Source organism: Trematosphaeria pertusa (assembly GCF_010094035.1).
Source record: "Trematosphaeria pertusa strain CBS 122368 unplaced genomic scaffold BU26scaffold_8, whole genome shotgun sequence".
Classification (NCBI taxonomy): Eukaryota; Fungi; Ascomycota; class Dothideomycetes; order Pleosporales; family Trematosphaeriaceae; genus Trematosphaeria; species Trematosphaeria pertusa.
In genome coordinates, this window is record NW_022987219.1 from 1197134 (window position 1) to 1212732 (window position 15599).

General features: G+C 56.1%; 6 protein-coding genes across 6 annotated transcripts; 2 read left to right on the forward strand and 4 right to left on the reverse strand.

The window, feature by feature from the left end:
• Positions 1-637: 637 nt before the first annotated feature.
• On the forward strand, positions 638-2217 carry BU26DRAFT_519965 (uncharacterized protein). Its single transcript, XM_033829192.1, has one exon. The coding sequence runs from the start codon at positions 833-835 to the stop codon at positions 1769-1771; it is 939 nt and encodes a 312-aa protein (XP_033683241.1). The 5' UTR covers positions 638-832; the 3' UTR covers positions 1772-2217.
• Positions 1878-2656, reverse strand: BU26DRAFT_329887 (uncharacterized protein). Its single transcript, XM_033822171.1, has one exon. It carries the CDS (start codon positions 2518-2520, stop codon positions 1984-1986), a length of 537 nt encoding a protein of 178 aa, XP_033683242.1. The 5' UTR covers positions 2521-2656; the 3' UTR covers positions 1878-1983.
• On the reverse strand, positions 2392-3768 carry BU26DRAFT_329871 (uncharacterized protein). The gene is made up of 2 exons (XM_033822170.1): positions 2718-3768; positions 2392-2656 (listed from the first exon to the last, which is right to left on the reverse strand). The coding sequence occupies exons 1-2, from the start codon at positions 3435-3437 to the stop codon at positions 2537-2539; spliced, it is 840 nt and encodes a 279-aa protein (XP_033683243.1). The 5' UTR covers positions 3438-3768; the 3' UTR covers positions 2392-2536.
• A 1801-nt stretch (positions 3769-5569) lies between these two features.
• BU26DRAFT_551589 (DUF300-domain-containing protein) lies at positions 5570-8218 on the forward strand. Its single transcript, XM_033832109.1, has 4 exons — positions 5570-6156; positions 6207-6354; positions 6401-6701; positions 6749-8218. Exons 1-4 carry the CDS (start codon positions 6024-6026, stop codon positions 7898-7900), a joined length of 1734 nt encoding a protein of 577 aa, XP_033683244.1. The 5' UTR covers positions 5570-6023; the 3' UTR covers positions 7901-8218.
• A 61-nt stretch (positions 8219-8279) lies between these two features.
• On the reverse strand, positions 8280-10797 carry BU26DRAFT_329897 (uncharacterized protein). Its single transcript, XM_033822172.1, has one exon. It carries the CDS (start codon positions 10512-10514, stop codon positions 8475-8477), a length of 2040 nt encoding a protein of 679 aa, XP_033683245.1. The 5' UTR covers positions 10515-10797; the 3' UTR covers positions 8280-8474.
• A 13-nt stretch (positions 10798-10810) lies between these two features.
• On the reverse strand, positions 10811-15455 carry BU26DRAFT_519967 (uncharacterized protein). Its single transcript, XM_033829193.1, has 3 exons — positions 14670-15455; positions 11748-14359; positions 10811-11696 (listed from the first exon to the last, which is right to left on the reverse strand). The coding sequence occupies exons 1-3, from the start codon at positions 15122-15124 to the stop codon at positions 11032-11034; spliced, it is 3732 nt and encodes a 1243-aa protein (XP_033683246.1). The 5' UTR covers positions 15125-15455; the 3' UTR covers positions 10811-11031.
• Between the last annotated feature and the right edge of the window lie 144 nt (positions 15456-15599).

Below are 15599 nucleotides of genomic sequence, written 5' to 3' on the forward strand. Positions count from 1 at the left end.
ACACGAGAGCGATTGAATGTTTCACGCCCGTCGGGAGGCGGCCGGAATGCTCGCGAAGGGTGAGGGAAGGGCAGGACAGGCTTGGCCGCGGGCGACGCGCAGGCAAGAGCGGGCGCCGACACCACGGTTGCTGGAGGAGCTCTCGAACGCGTTCCCGTCACACAAAGAGGGCCGGATTAATGCGCATCCCCCAGGCGCTTAAACACAGGCAAGGAGAGAGAGAAGGGCCGGCAGACGAAGCAGAGACAGAGCAGCGGGAGCGAGCGTGGAACGGGTGTTGTTTTGCATAATCGACGAGATGAGCGTCTGTGCGCGATTTCCAAGGTTGACCTCTTCGCCCAAGCCATGCGCGGAGTCATCAATTGGCTGCCAGCGACTCCCATGCGCGCCTACCGATGGACTACGTAGATGGCTCAGAGGCGCTCCGGACACGCCATTCAGCGGCCGGTCTAGGTGGTAAGGAGGGGTGTTTACGTCGACCATTGGGCGCGACGCGCTGCCAAACAACATCGATACCCCCACAACGCGGCGTGTTGATAAAGCCCGGAAAAGGGGCACAGAGACAGTCAAGGCGTCGAACTGACTGGGTGTCTTATTTGAGGTAGCGGCATATCGGGTTGCAATTTGGGAACCCGAACTACCTACTGCCCCGGCATGGCTCCCGTCTGTCAAAGTTGATCGCCGTTGACAAATGCGGGAGTGACAGATCGCCGAACGCCACATGCACGTGACTTGCCTCTCCGATTTCTCAGCCACATGTAGATCGTGGCTCGAACTTTCGACGCTTCAACGTCCACTTATACCCCGCCCTCCCACATCTCGTCACAGCACCATGGCCGATACAGAAGCACCCGTCGTCAAGTTCAAGAAGCGCGGCGCCAAAGCAGCGCCCCGGAAAGTGGCACCGCCGCCACCGCGATCAGATTCCGACTCCTCATCCGGGTCAGAAGCAGAAGGCGACGACGGACGGGTGGTGAAGCGGCGGAAGATCGCTGGCAATGCGCTCAAGGCATCCACAGCAGATCAGCAGAAATCCTCTGGATTCGAAGGCGCAACAAAGTACGAAGCCGACCGGTCCGCCGTAATAGAAGCCAGCACGGACGCCACGAAGCAGTCGAACTGGTACGACGAGAATGCAGATAACGCCTTGAGCGCGAAGAACCTGCTCGGCAGCACACGGTCGAAACCTCAGTCATTCGTTGAGAAAGATGCCAGCGCGCCGGAGCGCAAGGTCGGCCCACAGAAGGCTTCCTCGAATGTTCGAACGATTACAATAACGGACTATACACCAGATGTTTGCAAGGACTACAAGCAGACAGGTTTCTGCGGTTTCGGCGACGGCTGCAAATTTCTGCACGCTCGTGAAGACTATGCCGCAGGCTGGAAGCTCGACCGGGAATGGGAAATGTCCGGCAAAGGCAAGAAGCCAGGTGGTACTATTGTCGCATCCGCAAACCGCGACGCCAACCAGAAGGACGAAGATGGCATCGATCTAGCTATGCTGGAGAAGATACCTTTCGCTTGCATCATCTGCAAGCAGCCTTACAAGAGCCCCATTATCACGAAGTGCGGTCACTACTTCTGCGAAGCCTGTGCGTTGAAGCGGTATCGCAAGGATCCTACGTGCGCAGCGTGTAGTGCGAAGACATATGGGGTTTTCAACGGGGCGAAGAATCTGCAGAAGCTGCTGGATAAAAAGCAGAAGATTGAGGATAAGCGGAAGGCGGAAGAGGAAGCTGCGAAAGCAGAGGAAGAGGAAGGCGGGGATTGAACGGGTCTCTCCAGGAGTGTGCATATGAAGCTAGAACGAAAAATACCACCTAACACAGCAGGACGATCCGATATGTGTCTATGTGTTGCGCCCGAGTGGGCAGTGCTGAACGCTTCCAGCGCTCTACTCCCGGTCTGGCCAGACGAAGACCAGGGCGTCACATTGCATGTGTCAGAGGCAAACAGAGACAACTATCTATGATATATAATCCCTCAATGATAGAGGGCATGCAGCAGATCACTGCTCGCAAATCGTAACGCAAGATCCCATACAATTTTTGCTTGGGATGGCCATACCATTGCTTCTCGTAAACTAGTGACTGACGCATCGGGCATGCGGTGGCCAATTCCATAGAGCGAAGCGACGAGGAGCTGATAAGGAGTCGACCCGACATATAAGCAAGCCAACACGACCAAGAAATAAGTGCAGCAAGGAAAAGAGAAGGGTGGAAGGGATTGCCGTGGATCCTTAACATTCAAGTAATTGTACATAAAGAGCATAGAAAAGGCGTTATATGTATAGAGAGCAAAACTTGTATGTCTCCCCACCCGACTCATGCCGTATTGACTTTGAAAATGCCATAAAAAAAGACTCGAGTGAAGCAAATGCAAGTATACAGATCCGAAAACGCCAACATGACTATGCAAGTGTAAACCGCCAAATGCTACAAGAATGACCTCAAGAGGCCCTGAAGTCAAGAAGTGAAATGAGCCTGGCTGGGCTTCCCTAAATACAAGCAGTAAAGACATGACCCTAGATCCTGATCTACCAAGTGACCTTCACGCCGTCGGCCAACTTCCTGCCATTGCGGTACTGTGTCCAGGCGACGTTCATGCGGCCGCCCTGGCAGGGCGTGAACTCTTGCGAGCAGTCGGTGTAGTCCATCTGTTAACTCATTAGCATTACCATCCCCTATACTACACCGCATGAAGAGGAGAAGACTTACGAAGTTCTTAACATTGGCTGGACCCTTGCCACACTGATCCGGCGCAGGGCAAGAACCCAAATCACCCGGGGTAGCCAGGTGCGCATAAGAAGGCTCGGATTGGGGAGCAGTGTCGTCGCAATAATCACCATCGCCATCGCAGCCACCCTGGAACGTGTGCAGCAGACCGAACCAGTGGCCGACCTCGTGCGCCAAGGTACCGCTGGTGGCTGACCTGCCGACTTCCAGCGGGACAAAGCAGCCATCGAAGTCGAGCAGATTTTGCTGAACAGGATCGCCAGAGCCGTCGGGCAGCGAGCAAACACCACCACCGGCGCCCTCGACTAGATAGACATTAAGGGTCTGGTAATCACCGCGGTGCAGCTGGTGCATTTTATTCTCCTTATCGGTATCGATGTCCGACGCCCACTCGGCATTGATGACGTACGTCGTGAGCTTGAGGTCGAAGTGATAGCCCCACACTTCGTAATGGTTGTTCAGAAAGTCGAGCTGGCCCTGGATCGACGGCCCCCAGTCGTCAGTTGGTGCTTGCGAGACGAGCACGTGGATGTAGAGCTCGACATGGGTGAGGTCTCGCGTGCGGAGAGAGTTGAGGGCACGGCGAGAGGCTGATGGAGAGATGTTCAGGGGGTCGTGGTCGAAGTCTTCGTTAAGACATTGGTCTGCTGCAAAAGCAGTGAGGGGGGCTAAGGCAGCGAGAGCGAGGGTGAAGAGCTTCATGGCGAAGGACTAGACGGAAAAAGAAATGGGTATCTTGCAGCACAACAAAGCGACTGTGATTGAAAACTGGATTGCTGATGAGAGTACCATGATGAATCGACATTCTACGATATATATATTCTTTCGAGCCCAAGGGTGTAATACACAGCCCGTCGACGGAGATGAGCTGGATAGAGCGCTTGGTGTTTAGCGCAGGCATGGTGGAGATCGGCGGTGCTATTGCCCCAGCAGTAAAGGATTAGAAACAATCCTTCGAGTAGGCGGAGCCGCTCCAGTGAGGTGATAGGAAGGCAGGTCCATGTAAGCGTTTCCTAGGCTGAACGCCTGATGGCGGACATGGTGGTGGAAGGATCAAGTTTACTGGTAACTTCCCGCTCCCGCATCATGTAGTTGTGATCGGCGACTAGAAATGACATCCGGGGTACGGAGAGCTCATCGATGTGGACCGGCGAGCAGACATCGAAGAGGGTTTTGGGCCATTCGTCCAATCGAAATAAGGAATGAAAGCCATCCTGGACCCCATCTTTGAAATCTGCGGCGATGCTCTGCCCCCGCGCTAAAAGAGACTAAAGGAATGACGGCGGAAACAAAAACAATGGAAACAAAACCGGCCCACTGCCAGCGCATCGGTGGGCGGAAGGATTTCCAGGCGACGAAACAAGTCTATGCCTGACCATCCTTAAATGTAAGCTTCAATTGGCCTCCGCCAGAACATGCTTTGCGGACGGAGTCGGAGGAAACACGCGCCGGAGTGGCAGTGTTCAGCCTTGAGACACAAGTGTAATTAGCGGACCGGGCTCGGGAGCCTCTTCGAGAAGGAGGTGATTGAGAGCGAAATTTTAATTCTCGTGATGTCAAACGATGGGAGCGGGCTGGGCAATGCCGCCTAAGGTGTACAGTCGCGTGGAAGTGGTGCTGTTGTTGTGAGACAGTCATCAATCGCAGGGCTGATGTAGGCTCGTGGCTGTGCCAAGCGGTGTTCGAGGCTGGTGTCGAGGCGAAAGTCCGTGTTCTGTAAATAGATTAGTGCATCGGAGCGGCGATACCATTTGGCCGCCTCCATAATTTTTCTTGCTCCCATTTCTCTCCAACGCTTCTCCCAGTTCAACAATCGTAGCTATTAGGATTTGTGCGCATCCCCTGCCTGCAGTCCTTAGCTGACCTGTAAGTACGCAATCTCCTCTGGTACTCCCATGTTTCCTTCCCACTCCTATGATGAAAACCTTTCCACATTCGCAGTTTCCACGCTATGGCGGCTGCTGCCGGAACCCATAAAGGCACACCGTCGATGAGCGCAAGCAAACCTTCCTTGGATGTCTGACTTTTTCTTCTATTTCTCGTTCTCTTGTGCCCGCTGTCGGCCGCACCAGATGGCTGACCGCATGAATAGGCCCATTAGCCGGAACTGACCAGCTCTTTCTGGTACGCTGGCTGTTGCGCATTCTGAGCTACAGCACGCTGCCAGCACCAAGCCGAGAGAACTGCTCAGGCTGGCAATTGTGAGAGTGTATAGTGAAGGCCGTTCGATTCCTCTGACCGGCGCCTAGAGTCGGGTGGATATCCCACCGCAGCTGGCGGAATACCGTTCCTTCGAAGCAGAGGACTACCAACTTTCCCATCGAAAGTTGCGGGCTGCGGAAGGGGCCGAATAAGCAGTGCCATCCAAGAGGCTGAGTATTGGACCTGAGCGTGGAGCCTGTCCACTTAGTCGGCTTTCGTAGGCGAAGCTGCTGAGGCCAGCAACCCAATAGACTACTTTGGAACAAGCGCTCCTGCCCTGAAAGCGCGGACGCGATGAAGGAGGACGGATAGTATCCGAAAACGAGCGCGCGTGGTCCCGAAGTCGGTGGTCCGCTCGTAGCGCTACTGTGCCGGCTGCAGTTCTTCGGGTCGGCAGTTGAGGGAGGAGGATGCGCGAAGACGCTTTATGATAGTTGGCGGACTGCTGTGCCGCACGGAGAATGAGACTGCGATTGCACCCTTGTGACAGTCTTCGCACGAGGGGACGAGCGCATTCAAAGCCCAAAAATCCAGATCCCTTGGCCAATGCTGTGTTGATTCAGTGTTCAGTGACGCCACAGGCTAAGTAATTCTCCGCAGCGTGCAACTGCACCCCAAAAAGCACGCCACCATCAGCCTCAAGCTTAGCAAAGCTTAGTTTTGACGTACCAGATCACGGATCTTACTGGCCACCTTGCCTGCTTTCTGCGAAGAACCTGTGAACCATCAGAAGGGCCGATCGTAAAAATAGGCGCATAGCGGTGCCAATGGGCTTTTGGAGATGCTGAAACGCCACCCGCTGGCGGCAGGGGTCAACGCATGAGGACGCTGCCGCAGTCGTCACCCTGCGGGTCACCGAGCCAAGTTGACAATCTTCATCTCCAACCGCCAGCCCCTCGAATTCTCGTCACGACTGCGTCGCTGCCTTTGCTTTCGACGACAACATCGCGCAGCGCTTCGAGACACCTTGGCTAGCACATACAGACGTCGCAATCCCCGCGCTTACCTCGCGCCCCATTAAGCGCATTCCGACCGCAACACCTCCGCTCTTGCGCGACCGAATGCCCCCAGCACCCTCAACGAAGCATGGCCTCACGAATATTTCCTAGGGCGGACCCTGGCGACTCCAATTTCCTCGTAGGATCATTCACAAAGGTCGTCCGAGAGCTCGGGAAACGAAATGTGACCTGCGCGGCCGACAAGCTAGAACACGAAACGAGTGAGTAAGAATTGAACGCTGGCTGAGAGCACACACTGACCGCCGCGCAGTCATCGAGAAGCCCATATGGAAACAGCTCACCTTCCATCATTTTGGCCTGATACTCTCTGCAACCTTCGGCGCGCTCGCTGTAGCCATCGCGTTTTTCCTGATTTTGCGCCATGCCACGCATTACTTGAAGCCTTATGAGCAGAAGCAGTGTGTACACCACGTCTACATAGAAGATGAAAGCTAATTGAAGCAGTGTTATCCGTATTCTCGTCATGATACCCATCTACGCCGTTGTCTCATTTCTGAGCTACCTATACTACAAGAAGGCCATATACTTCGAGGTCCTCCGCGATTGCTACGAAGCATTCGCCATCGCCAGCTTCTTTACCCTCATGTGCCATTACATTGCACCGAATCTGCACGAGCAGAAGGAATACTTCAGAAACGTACAACCAAAGAATTGGGTTTGGCCCTTGAATTGGATGCAGAAGTGCACCGGAGGACAGGACAAAGGCTGGCTCAGGAAACCACAGAGCGGACTCACATGGTTCAACGTATGTCTTGTGCTAACGCGCTTGTATCGTCTTGCTAATGTTCTCAGGTCGTATGGGTCAGCATCTTCCAGTACTGCTTCATCCGCCCATTCTTCACCATCGTTGCAGTTGTCGCGCAAACGCAAGGTCGATACTGCCAGAGCTCCAAGGATCCGCGTTTCGCCTACATATGGGTTGCTGGCTTCGAAGCCGTCTCCGTCACCATTGCTATGTACTGCCTGATTCAGTTCTACGTCCAGCTGAAGGACGACCTCGCCCGGCACCGGCCGTTTCTCAAAGTCCTTTGCATCAAGCTCGTTATCTTCTTCTGCTTTTGGCAGAGCTGGATCATCTCACTTCTAACTGCCGATGGCGGCCCTCTGAAATCGAGCGACAAGATCTCTGGACCTGACCTCCGAATTGGAATTCCCTCCATGTTGACTTGCGTAGAGATGGCTATTTTTGCAGTCCTTCACCTCTTCGCCTTCCCCTGGAAACCCTACGACCTCGGAAGACGCCACGAACAGCTCCCACAAGGCACGGACAGCTTCTCAGCTGACACTCCCAAAGCATACGCCCACGGCCCCGCACGCGCCCTTCTCTCCGCTCTCAACCCCTGGGACATCATCAAAGCCTGCGGCCGCGGCTTCCGCTGGCTGTTCGTCGGCGCGCGCCATCGCAAGAATGACCCCTCTTACCAAACAAAACTCGAGCCCATGTCGAACGGCGACGATACCAGCTACCACGGTCCTACCTTCGCCGGCAACAACGAACCAGCCATTAACACCAGCTCCAACAAGCTGGGTGGCAGACAGGGACAGGCAGGCAAAGAAGGGTCCGACGACTCAGACACCGCTGCCCTGCTCTCTCACGCACAGACTAACCCGTATGTGCGTCTCCAGGAGCCTCCCAACCCTGGCGCGTACCATGGCCGCAATGCGTATGACAGACCCTACAATCCCGACAGCCTTCCGGCGGCGCCAGTGCCGGGACAGGAATACGGCATAGTGGGTTCCGCGACGCCGCAGGATGGCAGGAGGAGGATTAGCTTCGAGACGCAGGAGACAACGTATCATGGGGCAACACCGCAGAGGAATGAGCCGCAACGAACATATGATGGGGATTTGGGTCGGCCGATTACCGAGTGGGATATGTTCGCTGGCGTGACGAAACCGGGTGTGAGACCACCTGGGAGTGGACCGCCCCCGGGTATGATTTGAGGAAGGCGTTTGGGATCCTGATCAGCTTGTTGGATTCAACATTGCATTGCGGGCGTTGTAGTCGTTTGACACGGCGGCTCTCTGCTGGTTTTGAAGTGGCTAACGAGGCTTTCCTTTTCCTAAGGCAGCTATGTCTGCCTCTTATACTTCCTTTGGATACCCATTCCCGATTCTGAGGCTGAGCTTTCTGGGAGTTCGACTTCGCTCTACTACGCTAGGCTATATGTAGGAGTTACGCGTGTATGACTAGCAACTGAATCACCGTTTACCACTTTCAAGTGCTAAGTGAGCAAACGTGCCAATTGTCCCAAAGCATCGACAATCCCGAAAGTCTAAGTGCGGAGAGGTGTTATTTTATCGGGATGAGCTTTGGTACGATGGTGGAAATTCATGCTTTTTATTGAAAGGAACTGCATATCTACATCGAGTAGATTAGCGGGTCAAGCTCTAACCCTACTGCACCTGATTGGTGCATGAAAGTATCCAACCCAGCCAAAGAACCTTCTGATCCGTTCCAAACGCCGTCCTGAATGCGGATTCCGCCCCTTCTTCAATTGGAGTTCTCCATAGGGAATTAATTCCCACTCCTCCATCCTCCACCACCACCTCGTCCTCCCCACCCACCCCTGCCTCTATACCCTCCCCGACCGCCTCGTCCGCCACTAAACTCCTCCGTCCACGGCCCAAAGTCGCCCCCAACTTCCACAACCCTATCCTCCTCGTCGAACCCGAACCTAACCTTCTGATCCAGCCTACTTCCCTGCATACCGCGTCCCTTCCTCCTCTCCTCGGGCGTCCAATCCCTGCTAGTCTCCAGATTCAATTCCTTGAGGCGGTCGTCGGCGCGGCTGTCGGAGACAGGGAGGTAGTACAATTTCGGCTTGGTTGCTGTGCTGAGAAACAGCTCGTCGAGGGTTTTGAAGGACTTTTCGATGTCCTGGCGCGTTTCTTTGGAGGTTGTGGGCGTAGGAAGGGATTGGGTTGGAGGGGCATTATATTGGGGTGTGGATGTGGTGGTAAGGCGGGGGCCTTTGGGCGGGTTGAAGGGGATTGCTGATGCGCCGACTTCTTGGAAGACTGCTTCGATACCGCCATTTTCGTCTTCGGGATACACGACTTCGAATTTCTTTGCTGGGATTGGGCGACCGGCCGCGCGGGATTCTTTTTCGTCGCGTATCGCGTCCTCTTCTTGCTTGATCCAGTCTTCGACCCTGTCCTCTGGGATGAAGTCTACCCAGAGCTCCTTACGGTTGCCTTCAGGTGGCCAGATACTCCCGTGAAAGCTTGCGCGCACACGGCTCGCAGCCGTCGTATTTGCGAGGAGGACGAGCGCATGGGTCTTCATGGCGTCGAGGAAGAGGGCTTTTACGAGCGTGGGGTCGGGAGAGCCGGATGGTGGGGAGGCGAGCGAGACGAGGTGTGTGCGGAGGGGTTCCGGGCGGAGCGGGCGCATGAAGTTGCGAATGTAGAGGGCTGGAGTCGCGGGGTGGAGGGCGGGGACTATGGGACGGTCGTCTATGATGGCTTCGGTGGGAGTCGTGGCTGCGGCTGGCTGGAAGAGTTCTCTGTACCGCGGCGCCTTTTCTTTCTTTTCATGTACCGGGCGTTTCTCTGGTTCTTGTGGAGCTGGAGACTTGGTATCCGTTGGAGCTGCTTCTTTTCCAGGTGCCGCTTCAGCTTCTTGCTCCTTTACTTCGCCCATGCTCGCGCCATTTGCGCCCTCTGCCTTAGTAACCTCGGCCTTCTCCTGTTCTGCTTCATCCTCAGGCCGTCGTTGTTCCATAACCACATCCTCATCCTCCTTCAAATGCACCTCTGGTGCCTCCACACTCGGCCTAGCCTTCTTTGCCCTAATATCTTGGCTCGGTAGATCTGGCGTCAAGCTCCTCCTCTTCCTTTTCCTCGTCTCAGCCGCCAATTCCTCCGAGTTGAACCGCGAGGGATCCGCCGTCGTCGTAGCCGAGCGCTCTTCGGGAATAGGGAGTAGGTCTGGCTTTTCGATGGACTGCTTTTCGTCCGGGCTCGGCGACGGCGTGCGGTCAGGCATTGTTGCGTCTCCTGTTGCGGGTTCGAGGTCGGCGCGCGTGGGTTCGGCGGCGGGCTCGGGGGTCGGCTCAGACACCTGAGGCACGGGCTGCTCATCTGGCGCTGGAGCTGCGGGTGCGACCTCTTCTGTTGGCTGCGGCACGCTGGCTTCTACAGGCGTTTCTGCCTTGTCCGTAGATCGTTCCGCCATTGTTGCGTCTGGCGCAAGTGCTGTGGGTGGAGGAGCATCGTCCGATTGCTCTGGCGCAGGTGTAGGTTCCGCTGCTGGCAATTTCGACGTCACCGGCTCTGTATTCACGTCAGCCTCCGATCCTTCATTCACTCCAGTTCCAACGGCAGACCCGCCTTCACCTGGCTTTTCCTGCTGCTGTACCTCCTCTTCATCGCGAGGCTGCGCTCCATCCTTCACCACTTGGCTCTCCGCCGCCGGCGCATTCTCCGCCCTATTATCCCACTGCTCAAGCTTCTCAATAATCTGCGCCTTCCTTGTAAGCCCTGTACTCGGGATTGCTCTATCCTTGAGCAGGTGCCGCAAATTCGCGACAGTCTGTTTGTTGTAATCCGTCATCTCGACTGCCAGCCGCTCCTAAAAATATCGTCAATGCGTCGCGTAGCGTATATATCGGAAACAATGGGGTAATCGAGCATGCAAGTAATAGAGAGGGCGAGGTGGGAGCCGGCTCGCGTGAGTTGTAGTGGATGCACCTCGACGTTGCGCTCAAAGAAACTTGGGGCAGCGCGTTCTTGGTACGCTAGCGACTTGGCGTGCATAGGGTCGACGCATGCGCCACGGGTCGTGCCACATGATCTGCAACGGCTTTGCACGTGCATTTTGATGCCGACGAGTTTCGCTGGCCTAACAGATCGTCAATCAGAGGGTTATTCCATTTTATATACCTAGTAGTAGGAACCAATGCTCGTGTGCCAACGTTCAGGTGATGCTCGCATGCTCCCATACGTCAAAGCAGAGAGAAATCCCACGCCATGCAATGCAACGTTTACAAATGGCACGCATTGCCGACCCATACAAAACAAAGCGCACAATCATACAGTCAACGGGGTATCTACCCACCCATCCACAACAATCATGTCTGCTCCTCCTTGGGACTCTTCGTGCTCGTCTCCCTCTCCCGCTTAACCGCATGCTTCAGCGCGGCCAGCTTCTCCTCCGTCACGCGAATCGCCTCGTCGACCTGCAAGTCCCTCATGCTGTCCGCTACCAGCTTAGACTGGATTTCGTACCCCTGTTGTAAGCGCCCCGCAGCAACGGAGCTGTGCACGCGATCTAGCGCAACGCGTTCCTCTAGCCACTTCCACAATTCCGCTTCCTCCGTACGCCAGATTTCTTCGTACGCAACTTGGCGTTGAGCGGTTGGCATTTGGCCATGCAATCCAACTCCCGCTGCCGGGGAACGAAAGAACCAGGAATACATCAGAAGGATAGCAAGGAACAAGATGATGGTTTGCGTGGTGATGAGCATATCCAGGATATCCGCCAGGGGACCGAGAAGGCCGCGAATGGGTTCCAAGACGCCCCAGTTCTTCTGCTGTGCTTGAGCTGCCGGCGTCGGTTCTGTGACTGGGGTGGGAACGTTGCCCTCCGCCAGCGCGGCCTTGGAACGCTTCTTGGGCTTGCCTCCTTTGCCGAGTGCTTTGGGAACACCCTTAGCGCTCACTGCGGCTCGGAGTGCTGAACTAAGGGCTGTTGCGTAGGTCATTTGGCCATCGTTTGCACCCTTTTCGATCGGACCTGCAGGAGTATTAGTGTCGTGCAAAGGGTATCTTAGAACTGTAAACTCACCCTTCAGCCAACTCTTCCCGCTCCATTCGACCGTGAACGTCATGATCAGCCGGGTACTATTGTTCGGGCCCCACATCAGACAGTATCGCGTTTTTGTGAGGAAGATGCTTCCACTAGGTACGTCTGGGGTCTGGGTGCTTTGTTGGACGGTGACGGCCCGGTCCAAGTCAAACTGCTCCAGTGTCGCGGAAATGTTGCACTTCGTCTGCCTAGGTCCAATGCTGCCGGGCAGGGGCTTGATGTAAGAGTAACTGAAAGTCTTGCGACCTTCACCCATTCCCTTCCCGTCATCCTCCATTTGCAGGTCGGTCGACTTTTGGTCTTCGACCAGCCACTTCCGCATGAAGACGCCAGAAGCAGGACCAAACATCATGCTATATATCTTGCCGAGAGGTGCGGGAATCGTCGTGTCAATGAGGAGTTTGTCATAATGTTGATCGCTGTCGCCGCATTCCGTAGGCGTATGAGTTGCTGAGCCCGGGAAGTCCGGGGATGTTGCTCCATTAACAGCTGCCTCGGCAACGTCGCTCAGCTTCATAGTTCCACCGCTAACCGCTTGTGCAATGCTGGCACTGGCTTTCCGAGTCTCACCTTGCACTGAATCGAGCTCGCTGCCGGCAATGCTGCCTTCACCCGCTTCTGTGAAGCTGCCCAGGCCCTCCTCTTCTTCGGCGTCCTCATCGTACACCTCGTCGTCGGAATCCTGGACCGAGCCTTCTTCACTACCGACGGACTCAGCCTTCTCGGTCTTGTCACCGGTTCCAGAGCCGTCGAGCGCAACGCCATTGAGCGAGGACTTGAGGTTAGGATGAGAGATCTTCCAGATGCCGATTATGAGGTCGTACGTCGAATCGCGGCTTAGGAAAGACGCAAAAACATTCCGCGCGTGAAGGGTCTGAATCACAATGGCGTTGGGGAACACCACGGCCGTAGACTTCTTCTCCACCGAGACCACTTCGTCAAAGCTGATGACAAGGTTCGTGACCCAACCCAAAATATTGCTGGAGAAGCACAAATGGCCCTCGGAGACATAGAGACGCCCATGGAGCAAGATCTCCTTCTGCAGCGCTGCACTGTAATCTTCGATAAGGTAATCGTCCTCGGGCACGCTCTTGAAGAGGTTGTGGAAATCCCGGTTCCGCTTCGACGATGCAACCGCAAATCCAGTCCCATTAAGACGGGAACTGCTCATTGCAGCCTGGGGCACCAAAGTAGATGTGCTCGCGCCTATTGCGGCTGCTATTGTGTTGCCAGTAGTGGCGGAGCTGCCCCGATGCCGTCTCTTTCTACCACCGCTTATGCGACTTCGAATGCTACCCTGTCGCTGGATAGATGCCGCTGCAGGAGAATCCGTTATATCGGGCTGTCGAGGCGGTGATACTGCACCACCGGATGCGGTAGTGAGTGACCGGGGACGGTCATTGTTAGCGGCTGTGGGTTTCTCTGCCGCGTAAGCTGCGGATACAGCTTGCGCGGCGGCCATATCCTCAGCTTTCGCCGAAGCCTCGTCAGAGTTCGTCGGGAGATTAATCGCGGAAGACATTGGGCTGACTCCCTCGCTGTCAGTTATTCCAAGCTGGGCCAAGCTCAAGTTTCCAGATCCAAGGGTTTCGACAGCAGGTCTCCGCTTCTCTGTCCCAGAGCTATCAGTGGATTCTGCGTTATCCGGCCCTATGACTTCTTCGCCACCGACCTCACCGGTCTTTTTGTCTTCAGTCTTCGGTTGTTGGTTGGCAGCCTTGTTTTTGTTTGTGGTAGCGCTGTTAGCAATAGTAGTGCTTAGACTGTTGGCAGCGTTCTGCGCCGCAGAAAATACAGAGGAGAAAAATCCGCTAGGTGACTGAGGAGGCCCTGCCGTTCCGCCAGGAGTCTTTACCTCCTCAAGTGTTGGCGTCAATGGCGCCGATATAGAATTGGAGAGTTTGCTGGGGGGATTTGTCGCTGAGCGCACGCGTCGGTGCGATATCATATTCCCCGAAGGAGACACGACGACATTTGGGTTGGACTGCGAAGCGCTGTGTTTTGTGCTAGCTTTGGAGCTCGAGGCGGATCCAGCGGGAGAGGCAGGGCGTGCATCTGTTGGCGTGGGAGGGGTCACAAATGTCGTAGGAGCCTCTGCCGCATTGGGCGGAGTCGCAGGTGTCTGCGTGATGATTCGCTTGGGAGCAGCTGCCGGCAGCGAAGGCGTTGATTGGGTCTCCTTGCTGTCGTGAATCGAAGGCGGAGAGGCCTGCAGCGGCAGAGAGTCGTCCAAGACTTTGGATGCTCGTCTCTTTGCTCCAAAGAGCGCTCCCAGCCCGGCCCCGCTGGTGCTCGGCCGTGCGTCGTCTGCTGTATCGCCTCCGGTCTTGGGCGAAGTCGACCGTCGGGTGGGGGCGAATGCTTCCTTTAGCTTTCCCACTGGCGAAGTGCCCCTCTTGTTGTTTGCCGGGACGTCGATGGTTTTGGCGTGTCGCGGCGTAGGCACTTCGTCGGCGGATATCGCGGAGTCTACGAGGGTCGCATCTGAGGGCGCAAGCGAATCGACAGTCTCGGAGGTGATTAGGGGCGACGACAATGTGAGGTAGCCGGCGTGCGAGTGATGCGGTGAAATGCCCGGCCGCACTGGCGAGCTACGACGATGTTAGCGATGACGCGCAAGCCGAGGGCCCGGGCCGCGGAACAAAGAAATAGGCGGAAAGGATGTCTGGGTATCACAAATGACGAAAAGGAGCAATGTGCGAGCGAGTGGACGCAATATAGGTCTGCATGCAGTGATGTCTGGTGGGGACGTTGGCGGCCCAGAACGAGTGGAGGTGGATCTCAGACGTCCAAGCTCTTACCGCCAATGCCAACACGTTGCTCACTGCTTCCAGCGAAACACGCGTGTCGCAGCTCAGAGATCGCAAGGCCGGACGTGGAAGGAAGAAGGCCAAAACTTACGATTCTGCGTCTGAGTCTTCGGTGAGCAGGCTGCTGGCCACGCTCTTGTGCAGCGCGAGTGACTCCTCGCTCTGGAACGGCGCGTCACCGGTCTGCGGCCTGACTGGCAGCGGAGGGACCTCTTCGTTGGTGTCTACTTGCGAGAGGTCGTCTTGGGCAGAAGACCTCCGTCGTCTCCGCCGTCCCTTGAACAATTTCGACATCCGCCGCCGGTGCGAGCCCTCGCCGTGGCCGTCCTCGGACCCGCGGCTCTTCAGCTTGTCCAGCGCGCCGTCGCCGGACATGCGCAGATCGCTCGATCCATCGCCTGGATTGTCGCTGCTTGCGATTGACGTCGTCGACGAGCCAATTCCACCCTTGGATGGCGCTCTGTTGATAGGCGCGGCGAGCGAGTTGTCTCTGCTCGCGGGGTCCAGCGAGGAGGTCGTGCTCCGCGCCCTTTCGACCGCCGCCATTGTGGTATTAGAATTATTCGCAGTCGGTGCGCGCCGCTGTTCGGTCGGCGTTGTCGCGAGCAGGATGAATCACGCTGGCATGGCGGGTTTGCGAGCGTCTGGCGTGGGCGGTCTGCGGGAATCACGTCGGTGCTAGGTGGTGAAGGGCTTCGAGATAGCTGTGGTCGAGGAGCGCACTGCGCCAGGAGACATAGTGGAGGGAGAGCGCGCTGAGCGGAAGAAAAGGGCTGGTTCAGGCCGCCTCGGGAATCCAGCGAGGGCTCCAGCTGCAGCTGAAGGAGTGAAACGCAGCCCTGCCGTGCCCGCCACCAAACTGGAGGGTTGGTTGCCGTGTGATCGGCGCAGATGCGACAGGGGGCCGGGTCACAAGCGAGCTCACCGTCATTTATGTCCAAGCAGGCGTGGCAGGCATTCATCGCCAACTCCAACCTTGGAACTTTCCCATGCTACAGCCACCGCTCACGACATGACTGTG

Bases quoted from the DNA above. Each gene is read 5' to 3' on its own strand.
- BU26DRAFT_519965 (XM_033829192.1), top strand. From the start codon at position 833: ATGGCCGATACAGAAGCACCCGTCGTCAAGTTCAAGAAGCGCGGCGCC.
- BU26DRAFT_329887 (XM_033822171.1), bottom strand. From the start codon at position 2,520: ATGTCTTTACTGCTTGTATTTAGGGAAGCCCAGCCAGGCTCATTTCAC.
- BU26DRAFT_329871 (XM_033822170.1), bottom strand. From the start codon at position 3,437: ATGAAGCTCTTCACCCTCGCTCTCGCTGCCTTAGCCCCCCTCACTGCT. The intron at 2,657-2,717 runs GTAAGTCTTCTC...ATGAGTTAACAG, and splicing joins CAGCCAATGTTAAGAACTTC to ATGGACTACACCGACTGCTC.
- BU26DRAFT_551589 (XM_033832109.1), top strand. From the start codon at position 6,024: ATGGCCTCACGAATATTTCCTAGGGCGGACCCTGGCGACTCCAATTTC. The intron at 6,157-6,206 runs GTGAGTAAGAAT...ACCGCCGCGCAG, and splicing joins CAAGCTAGAACACGAAACGA to TCATCGAGAAGCCCATATGG. The intron at 6,355-6,400 runs GTGTGTACACCA...TAATTGAAGCAG, and splicing joins AAGCCTTATGAGCAGAAGCA to TGTTATCCGTATTCTCGTCA.
- BU26DRAFT_329897 (XM_033822172.1), bottom strand. From the start codon at position 10,514: ATGACGGATTACAACAAACAGACTGTCGCGAATTTGCGGCACCTGCTC.
- BU26DRAFT_519967 (XM_033829193.1), bottom strand. From the start codon at position 15,124: ATGGCGGCGGTCGAAAGGGCGCGGAGCACGACCTCCTCGCTGGACCCC. The intron at 14,360-14,669 runs GTAAGTTTTGGC...ACATCGTCGTAG, and splicing joins GAAGACTCAGACGCAGAATC to CTCGCCAGTGCGGCCGGGCA. The intron at 11,697-11,747 runs GTGAGTTTACAG...ATACTCCTGCAG, and splicing joins CGGGAAGAGTTGGCTGAAGG to GTCCGATCGAAAAGGGTGCA.